General features: G+C 45.1%; 1 protein-coding gene and 1 non-coding gene across 3 annotated transcripts; one reads left to right on the forward strand and one right to left on the reverse strand.

The window, feature by feature from the left end:
• Positions 1-8,227: 8,227 nt before the first annotated feature.
• On the reverse strand, positions 8,228-8,377 carry LOC119342301. The gene has a single exon (XR_005165520.1). It is a non-coding gene; the product is annotated as a U4 spliceosomal RNA (small nuclear RNA).
• Positions 8,378-9,231: 854 nt separating this feature from the next.
• On the forward strand, positions 9,232-10,715 carry LOC119340353. Of its 2 annotated transcripts, none has more exons than XM_037612265.1 (2): positions 9,232-9,539; positions 9,946-10,715. In XM_037612265.1, exon 2 carries the CDS (start codon positions 9,971-9,973, stop codon positions 10,403-10,405), a length of 435 nt encoding a protein of 144 aa, XP_037468162.1. In that variant the 5' UTR covers positions 9,232-9,539; positions 9,946-9,970; the 3' UTR covers positions 10,406-10,715. The 2 variants fall into 2 exon arrangements, with proteins under 2 accessions (XP_037468162.1, XP_037468161.1); XM_037612264.1 differs by having other exon boundaries at positions 9,234-9,539; positions 9,906-10,715.
• Positions 10,716-10,918: the final 203 nt, after the last annotated feature.

Genomic DNA, 10,918 nt, shown 5'->3' on the forward strand with positions numbered 1-10,918 from the left:
AGAGAATTACATGGATAAATATGTTAGATAACATTCCACATAAAAAATTCTGTTTTTATCATTTACCTACTCGAGGACGAGTAGGAATTAAGCTTGGGGATGCTTGATACGTCTCCAACGTATCTATAATTTTTTATTGTTCCGTGCTATTATATTATCTGTTTTGGATGTTTAATGGGCTTTACTATGCACTTTTATATTATTTTTTGGACTAACCTATTAACCGTAGGCCTAGTGCAAATTGTTTTTTTTGCCTAATTCAGTGTTTCACAGAAAAGGAATATCAAACGAAGTCCAAACAGAATGAAACCTTCGGGAGAATCGTTTTTGGAACAAACGCAATCCAGGAGACTTGGAGTGGACGTCAAGGAAGCAACGAGGCGGCCATGAGGCAGGGATGCGCGCCCCCCACCCTCGTGGGCCCATCGTGGCCCCCCTGACCGACTTCTTTTGCCTATATATACTCATATACCCTGAAAACATCCGGGAGCACCATAGATCGGGATTTCCACCGCCGCAAGCCTCTGTAGCCACCAAAAACCAATCGGGACCCTGTTCTGGCACCCTGCCGGAGGGGGGATCCCTCACCGGTGGCCATCTTCATCATCCTGTCACTCTCCATGATGAGGAGGGAGTAGTTCACCCTCGGGGCTAAGGGTATGTACCAATAGATATGTGTTTGGTCTCTCTCTCTCTCTCGTGTTCTTGATTCGGCATGATCTTGATGTATCGAAAGCTTTGCTATTATAGTTGGATCTTATGATGTTTCTCCCCCTCCACTCTCTTGTAATGGATTGAGTTTTCCCTTTGAAGTTATCTTATCGGATTGAGTCTTTAAGGATTTGAGAACACTTGATGTATGTCTTGCATGTGCTTATCTGTGGTGACAATGGGACTTAATTAGTGCTTTATCATGTTTTTGCACTAAACAATAAGGTTAACTTGTTTAATCATGCATGAAACTAGTACATTGGATAGATTGGATTTTTTTGATCATTTTTCATATATATATAACTTATTTCATTCTGAGTTATGGTTGAATTTCTATGAATTTTAGAAGTTTTGGACATTTTCTGGATTTTCTGAATTATTTTAAATACAGAAACTATTTACTATGTCAGCATGACATCTGCATTGCGTCAGCAGGTCAACGGGGCTAGTCCATGTCAAACCTGACGTGTGGGGTCCACTGGTCAGTGACATAGTGCTGGTTCGTGTCGCCGACAGGTGGGGTCGGGTCAACAGACACGTCAGCAAGTCAACACTGACGTGTGGGGTCGGTCAACATGTGACGTGGCCAGGTCAAACTGACATGTGGGGCCCGTGGGGTTAGTTTAATCTAAAAAGAAATAAAACCCAGGTTAATTAGGGTGTGGGGCCCATCTGTCAGTGACCTAGGGTTAGAATAATAACATAATTAGTGCTAAATTAATCTGCCACGTCAGCGTCGCTGGAGCCTGGCTGGCAGCGACCAAAACGACGGCGGCGCTGCTCAGAAATGCGCTATGGGCGGCGGCTGAACGCGCGGAGACCATCAGGACGTAGCTCGTGCTCTCCCGTATCTAGAGGGGCATGTGGTTGGCCGCGGCGGCGGCCGAAGCTCGGGCATCAGCGGGTTAGGCGCTATGACGCGTCTCAGGTCAAGCTGGTGTGGTCTACGGCTTGCGGAGGCGCTGAGCATGCAGACGTGCTCGGCTCCGGGTGAAACGAGCTCTGGGCTCGGCGGCGACATGGACGGCGGCTGGGAGCTCATGGCTCTGACGGACATCGGTGTAACAGGAAGAAAACGAGCCAGGGGAGAGGGAGGATCAACACAGGAGCTCACAGCGCATCGAATGGAGCCGTTTGCGAGCTCGGGGAGGCACCGGAGCAAGCGGAGCAGTGATCTCCGGTGGCCGGCGATGAAAATGATGATGGTGGCCTAGCTTCAGGAGTCCCGCGGGCGCGTGCTTCGTCTTGGAGCCCCGTGGCGTCGAGGCAGAGCCTCTAGATAGCACGGAGAGGCGAGGTGGTAGCTCTGGCCATGACGACGACGAGCGGCGGCGATGAGCTCCGCTCGGTAGCCGCGTTCGAGAGAGCCAGAGGAGGGGAGAGGAAGCATCGAGTGAGGGAGAGGGGCGAGGGGTCACGGGGCGTCTCCGGACGCAGGTCAGGACGAGGAGGAGAAGCAGGAGGTGGCGGGGAGACGTGGCCGCGGTCGCTCGCGTGCGGGCACGCAGCTGCTTCGGGCAGAGGGAAGGAAGACGACGGAGGCGCCAGGTGGGCTGGGCCGGCCAGCTGCAGTGGTGGGCCGCACAGGTAAGTCCCAGCTAAGACTCTCTCTCTTTCTTTTATTTTTCTTTTCTATTTCTGTTATTTTGTTTTGATTTAGTTTCAAAACTAAACCATTTTAGAACTTTCTATAAATTTTTATGTGAGCTTAGAGAGCTAGTCCAAGGTCACATGCTAACTTACAAAAATATTTGAACATTATTTCTTATGTAGCAGAAATAATTCCAACCCAAATATATTATTGATTTAAATCAAAGGCCCAAAATAAATTATTTCTGTGACTCCAAAAATATTGGTTTGAATTTTACCTCATGCCAATATTTTCACAGAATAACATGAACATTTTCTTGGACTCATTTGATGAGATTTAAATGTTGATTATTTTTAGACGTTTTCTGAGGCTTTGAAAATTCCTCAATTCAAATTTCATTTGAATTTAAACATGATGCTCACATGGAAGCTAGCCTAGATCAGACCAAAACTAGGGTTGTGACAAGTAGTGGGAGCAATGAGAGTGCTAATAAAATCATTGTTGTTGGTATTGGAAAAGTCACACAATTTGGTATTATCTTGAGCCATCATGACAAAGCAAGCAATCCAACACACAAGCACACAAGAAGTAAGTGAGAAAGACGAACGGAAGTGGGGCGAAGAAAAGGAAAATCTTTTCGAAAATCGTATTTGGGGTGGGGGAGAGGAAAATGAGAGGCGAATGGTGAATAATGTAATGCAAGAGAGAAGAGTTTATGATGGGTACTTGGTATGGCTTGACTTGACGTAGATCTCCCCGGCAACGGCGCCAGAAATTCTTCTTGCTACCTCTTGAGATTGCATTGGTTTTTTCCTTGAAGAGGAAAGGGTGATGCAGCAAAGTAGAGTAAGTCTTTCTCTCAGTTTGAGAACCAAGGTATCAATCTAGTAGGAGACAACACACAAGTTACGAAATACCTGCACAAACAATTAACAACTTGCACCCAATGCGATAAAGGGGTTGTCAATCCCTTCGCGGTTACTTGCAAAAGTGAGATCTCATAGAGATAGATAAACGGTAAAGTAAATATTTTTGGTATTTTTAGTTTATAGATCGGAAAGTAAAAGATTGCAAAATAGTAGATCAGAAACTACTATGATGTAAAAGAGAACTTATATGATGGAAAAGATACCCGGGGGCCATAGGTTTCACTAGAGGCTTCTCTCAAGATAGCAAATATTACGGTGGGTGAACAAATTACTGCCGAGCAATTTATAGAAGAGCGCATAATTATGACGATATCTAAGGTAATGATCATGAACATAGGCATCACGTCCGTGTCAAGTAGACCGAAACGATTCTGCATCTACTACTATTACTCCACACATCAACCGCTATCCAGCATGCATCTAGAGTATTAAGTTCATAAAGAACGGAGAAATGCATTAAGTAAGATGACATGATGTAGAGGAATTAACTCAAGCAATATGACAAAAACCCCATCTTTTTATCCTCGATGGCAACAATACAATACGTGCCTTGCTGCCCCTACTGTCACTGGAAAAGGACACTACAAGATTGAACCCAAAGCTAAGCACTTCTCCCATTGCAAGAAAAACCAATCTAGTAAGTGCTACCTCTTGAGCTTGCGTTGGTTTTCCCTTGAATAGGAAAGGGTGATGCAGCAAAGTAGCGTAAGTATTTTCCTCAGTTTTGAGAACCAAGGTATCAATCAAGTAGGAGACGACGCACAAGTCACCGAATACCTGCACAAACAATCAAGAACTTGCAACCAACGCGATAAAGGGTTGTCAATCCCTTCACGGTCACTCGCAAAAGTGAGATCTGATAGAGATAATAAAGTAAATATTTTTGGTATTTTTGATGTATAGATTGGAAAGTAAAGATGGCAAAATAATAGATCGGAAACTAGCAAGATGTAAACGAGATTTAATAATATGGAAAAGAGACCCAGGGGCCATAGGTTTCAATAGTGGCTTCTCTCGAGATAGCATGTATTACGGTGAGTGAACAAATTACTGTCGAGCAATTGATAGAAAAGCGCATAATTATGATTATATATAAGGCAATGATCATGAACAAAGGCATCATGTATGTGTCAATTAGACCGACTCCTGCCTGCATCTACTACTATTACTCCACACATCGACCGTTGTCCAGCATGGATCTAGAGTATTAAGTTCATAAGAACAGAGTAACACATTAAGCAAGATGACATGATGTAGAGGAATTAACTCAAGCAATATGACAAAAAACCCATCTTTTTATCCTCGATGGCAACAATACAATATGTGCCTTGCTGCCCCTACTGTCACTGAGAAAGGACACCGCAAGATTGAACCCAAAGCTAAGCACTTCTCCCATGGCAAGAAAGATCAATCTAGTAGGCCAAACTAAACCGATAATTTGAAGAGACTTGCAAAGATATCAAATCATGCATATAAGAATTCAGAGAAGAACCAAATAATATTCATAGATAATCTTGTTCATAAGTCCACAATTCATCGTATCTCGGCAAACACACCGTAAAAGAGTATTACATCGAACAGATCTCCAATAACATCGAGGAGAACTTTGTATTGAGAATCAAAGAGAGAGAAGAAGCCATCTAGCTAATAACTATGGACCCGAAGGTCTGTGGTAAACTACTCACGCTTCATTAGAGAGGTAATGGTGTTAATGTAGAAGCCCTCCATGATCGAATCCCCCTCCGGCAGATCGCCGGAAAAGGCCCCAAGATGGGATCTCACGGGTACAGAAGATTGCGGCCGTGGAAAAGTGGTTTCGTGGCTCCCCCTGATATTTTTAGGGTATAAGAGTATATATAGGCGAAAGAACTAGGTCGGTGGAGCTACGAGGGGCCCACGAGGGTGGGGGCGCCTACCCCCCTGGGCGCGCCCTCCTGCTTCGTGGCCTCCTCGTTACGTCTCCGACTTCATCTCCAAGTCTTCTGGTTTGCTTTCGGTCCAAGAAAGATCATCGCGAAGGTTTCATTCCATTTGGACTCCGTTTGGTATTCCTTTTCTGCAAAACTCTAAAATAGGCAAAAAAACAGAAACTCGCACTGGACCTCCGTTTAAAAGGTTAGTGCCAAAAATAATATAAAAGAGCATATTAAATCCCATTAAACATCCAAAACATATAATATAATAGCATGGAACAACAAAAAAATAATAGACACGTTGGAGATGTATCAGGCCAAACTAAACTGATAATTCGAAGAGACTTGCAAAGATATCAAATCATGCATATAAGAATTTAGAGAAGACTCAAATAATATTCTTAGATAATCTGATCATAAATCCACAATTCATGGATCTCGGCAAACACATCGCAAAAGAATATTACATCGAATAGATATCCAAGAACATCGAGGAGAACATGGTATTGAGAATCAAAGAGAGAGAAGAAGCCATCTAGCTACTAGCCATGGACCCGTAGGTCTGTGGTAAACTACTCACGCTTCATCGGAAGGGTAATGGTGTTGATGTAGAAGTCCTCCATGATCGAATCCCCCTCCGGCAGGACGCCGGAAAAGGCCCCTAGATGTGATCTCACGGGTACAGAAGGTTGCGGCAATGGAAAAGTGGTTTCGTGGCTCCCCTAGATGTTTTTGGGGTATAAAAGTATATATAGGCGAAGGAACTAGGTCAGGAGACCCACGAGGGGCCCACGAGGTAGGGGCGTGCCCTACCCCTTGGGCGCGCCCTCCACCCTCGTGGCCGCCTCGTTGCGTCTCCGACTTCATCTCGAAGTCTCCTGATTTGCTTCTGGTCCAAGAAAGATCATCACGAAAGTTCATTCCGTTTGGACTCCATTTGGTATCCCTTTTCTGCGAAACTCTAAAACAGGCAAAAAAAACTGAAACTGGCACTGGGCTCTCGGTTAATAGGTTAGTCCCAAAAATAATATAACATAGCATATAAATGCATATAAAACATCCAAAACTGATAATATATAGCATGAAACAATAAAAAATTATAGATACGTTGGAGACGTGTCACACCGCATATTGTTTTTGGTGACCCCAATTCGATGATTTATGCTAGAATTGATCTTACAGCTGGATAACAATATGGTTGACTAGTGAACCTGCGTATACACAAAAGATAACGTTAAACTAAGTAGAAATCACAAAAAGGAACTCTAGGGCTAAAAAAAATCTCAAAAGTTGTAGTTGAACTCATCATCTTTGTACAATCATAGCTCTCATCGATGATAGTCAATGTTGAGAAATTCATCCGCTGAAATACCAACAATATATGTAATGACTAAATCGCGTTAAATTATTGTAATAGTGGATCTTCACCCTAGTCTAGACAGGCAATTGTACCAGCATTGCCACACTAGGCGATGATCTTCCTCGTAAATGCTTCAAAGAAGGAACCGCCGAAGAAAACAATGTTGTCACTGATGGTGATGCAGAGCAACGTTCTTGGACATAACCCGAAACCAACCCGTAGTCCCGAACAACAATGGGAATACAACTTACAAGTAAGGATGGCAGCGAGGCTGCTCCCCATCCCCATCCCCATCCCCATCCCCATTTAGCAATCGGGAACACTTTCTTTCTCGTCCCCGTCCCCATCAGGTTCGGGGATTATGTTCCCATTCAGAAGCCAAACTGAAACAATATTGTGATATCTTCATGATCTTTTGGACATGCAAAAACATTTGGCTTTTGTAACATATACATAGTATAATAATAATAATAATAATAATAATAATAATAATAATAACAACAACAACATATACATAGTATAATAATAATAATAATAATAATAATAATAATAATAATAATAATAATAATAATAATAATAATAATAATAAATAACTTTTATATGCCAAATCCTAAACAATAATGCGCTAGAGACAATATTACATATACACGTACGATTTTGGGGCATAGCGGGGGACGGGATGGGCTAGACCTTCCCAACCCTATCCCCTCACTAGATTGCGAGGATCAAATCTGTTCATACCCTTTTTAGGGAAACACTTTGTATCTATTCATGAAACATCATGCAGTACAAACAAGATAAAGAGTAACAAGAGTTACATACATGTTCGTAGGATCTCTTCATACCCATCGCCTAATAGATGAATTCCGCGCATGTTTGTAGGGAACGAGACAATTGTCATTCCTACTTACAAGCTCTTGGTAACGTCAGAATAAGTTCCACCATGAGACGAAATATCCTTCCCTTTTGGCTTATTATGGTCAGAGGCAGAGCATTCACATGAGCTCGCAAGTTAACATGAAATTGCCAAAATGGTCATTTTTCTATTTACAAATGTGATTTATCATCACTGCATTTTTCTATTTGAGTGGTGCTCAATTAATAACAGAAAACCTCAAAAGTGCAACATTTATATTTTTTTCCTTCCAAGTGTAACATTTTATATATTTAATTGAACAATAATGCTATTCAGTTCACTTTTGTTCAGAGAGGATGGCAAATCGAATATTTTTATGGCAACTTATATTGTCACGAGTCGGCAATTTCGGGTTGCGAGTACATCAAATCTTGACAAAGAAAATGAACCGAGACAAATTTTCCATGCTAATCCCTGGCCAAATCGTTTGTATTTGCCATATTTCTCAGTATACGGGACCTTTATTAAAATAGGACTCTAATATCCAACAAACATCAGATTTTTAGACATGGCAAATTAAATGTTTTTCATGATAAATTACGAGGATGACAAGTTTAGTTGACGAGCATGCCAACCTATCTCTGTTTATTTTAGTTTTCGTCAGGAAATTTTCTATTTATTTTATTTTTTGTCAGAAAATTATCATGTTGCAACTAACTTGTCACCCTCACACATCAATATAAACCTGTCATCATCACACATCAATAATGTTAGATTTGTCATGCCTAAAAATCTAACATTGGACTTTTAGCATTTTCACTTAAATATATTCAAAAGCACACAAAATGTTATAATTTAGAATTGTAGGGCTTTACCCTCCCAAAGGAAAGGAGCCCTTTCAGAAATTCTCAATGACCCCGGAGGGCCAAAAAGGGGGTTTGGAAATAGTTTTCAACCAGCAATTGACGCGCCTTGGTATAACCTCACTAGCTGCGTCATTGCCCCAAGCGCAAAGATGCTTCCCAACGTACGCCCACCCCGTAGTCTTATCACCTCCTCCACCTCTCCTTTCTCGGTCGCCAATCGATGTGGGACAAAACATAAACGCGACGACCCTGCCTGCTACACCCGCGCTCTCGGCTCTCCTCTCATGGGCCGCGTGCCTGATAGGCCTCCCGCGGACGAGGCAGCGCCGCAGGCGAGTGGGCCGCGCCATGGTATCGTGTTCCTCTCTGCCGCCGCTGCTGGCGTGCGCGATCCGCTACGCTGAAAAAGAAAAGCGATAGATCGCCTTCGTGCACGTGTGGCAGTCTGAAAATGTAGCATCACGAAAGAGAAAAGAGCAAAGCTACGTGATCCTGCTGCAGCTGCGGCTGTCGGCGACAGCAGCAGACAACGCGTGGCCTGCCCATCCCCCGTTCCAGTCCACGGTGAACTCAACTGAAGCCCTCCACTCTCGCAAACTTCTCGTGTAAGCTCGACGCAAATCGAGCATCTAGCACCCGCTGCTGGCCAGGCGAGGTGAGGCGGCTCTGACAGCAGCAGAGGAAAGTCACTTGTACACTGACCGGTGAGTACGCGTCGTTGTGGCGCACCGGCGACCGATGGAGTGACGGCGAAGTCTATACCACAAGGGGTCAGGCCAGGCACGACCCGGTCGCCGCGCGCACTGGGCTCTGCCTTTCCGTGTGTCGGAAGCGAGCGCAGCTGCCTGTGAGTGCGAGTGTGAGTGATCGGCGTACGTAACAGCAAGGGAGCGTACGGCAGCAAGTGGTTAAAAGTCCGGTGAGATTTGTCGCGGGATTGCCGGCTGGGGGAGCCACCTCGCCTTTCCGATGACATGGACCTCTCGGAGAGCTCAAGAGTGAAGAGAACCTACTCCCTCATCCACAACAGTGCGCCCTACCGCTGCCGCCGCTTGTTTGCTTTGCCACTCTTTCCTGCGTGCACACTCCAGAGTCCAGACAACACTGGCGGCTCTCTCACCTGCTGCTGCCAATATCTCAATGTCCACCAACCTGAAGATTCACCGCACCATCTCCCACTGGTACTAGTAGTATCCACCCCGTCTTCGTGTAGCTGTGCCAGTGCGAGATTGTTTCGGAGCCACCGGAGCCGGGGGCTTCTCGAGATGAGCTGATGTCGCGTGGGAGTGGGACTCGGGCATCGTAAAACAGAGGTCTGTTCTTCTTCCCTTTCCCTTGCGGTTATGGAGTGATTGATATGGGAGTTGTGCTTACCTCAGCGTTCCGTGTTCTTGTTCCTGTTACTCCGGTCCGGTGTGCCTTGCTATGAGATTCTCTCGGTGTACATGCCCTCGCGCTCTTCTAGGATTGATGATGTGCCGTTGATTCTTAGCTTCATTATTGGGTCGATATTCATATCCTGTAGCTCCACTTTCAGCTCTCGCAGCTCAGTATATATGCTCTGCTAAGTGCTGGAATAGGCACTAAAACCAGCTGGTTGATCAAAGGACACTTCCCTTGGCATGTTTAGATAAACGTCTCAACCTGCTCTTGACTTAATTTCTTTGGCCACTTTGCAGTTCTAGTGTCTCTGACCAACCAGCAAGTCCCCTTCTCAAGTTGGTTTTTTTCGCTCTGCCCTGGCATGGGTAGGCCTAGAGGGAAGGCCAAGAAATCGGCTGAGGATGCGAGGGACGACGACGACGGTAGTGGCGGCGAGGAGGCCGCTCCGACCGACCACAAGAGGAACGGCAGTCCTCTGAAGCCTCTGAGGGACGACGGAGCCGACGAAGAAGTGGAGGACATCGCCAAGGTCGCGGAGGTCGCAGACAGCGTGAAACCGGTCGTGCCAACCGAGGGTGCCGACAGCACGGTTGGGGGTAAAGTTCCTGACGGAGCGATGAAGAGGCCGCGGCGGCGCCGGCGGCGTCTGCAGGTGAAGCGAAGCTCCGAGTCGGTTGAGGACGTCGGCGACAAAGACGGTGACGACGTGAGGACAAAATCGAACGGGTTCCGGCGAAACGGAAGCCGCCGGAAGAACTCTACTCCCCGGCGGGCAGCCGAGGCGGGAGTAGTGTGAGTGTGTGACCGGTGGGTTTAGCAAATGGGCATTGATAGGATGTGCTAGTGACGCTGGTCTTTTACTTTTATGTTACTAGTACTAGTATACTTTTATGTTACTAGTACTAGTACTGGTACTCTACCAGCGGTACTTTGTTGCATAGATCGTCAAACGTACTAGATGCTTGTGTCTGTGAGCATGAGCATGTTTTTTTTAGAGATTATGATGAGCATATGCCATCATGTCTAGTTGTATGTTCTTCCACTCGTTTTGGATAACAAGGTGGCTGTGGCCTTAGGTGACTTAATTGTACTGGCTGCTACTGTTACTAATTGATATAGTTTGTGTTATACACGCATTCTTGTCATGATTAGAAACAAAACTAGATGTTGGGGTGATTTCTTTTTGGTAAATGATGATTGTTTCCAACCGACCGACCAAAGCTAGTGGCGGTCACTCGCTCGCGTGAGTTGCGGGCCCACACACGCTCGTCCCTCATTATCTTTTCCTCCTCTTGATTTCTCTCTATCC

Source organism: Triticum dicoccoides, chromosome 7B (assembly GCF_002162155.2).
Source record: "Triticum dicoccoides isolate Atlit2015 ecotype Zavitan chromosome 7B, WEW_v2.0, whole genome shotgun sequence".
Taxonomy (NCBI): Eukaryota; Viridiplantae; Streptophyta; class Magnoliopsida; order Poales; family Poaceae; genus Triticum; species Triticum dicoccoides.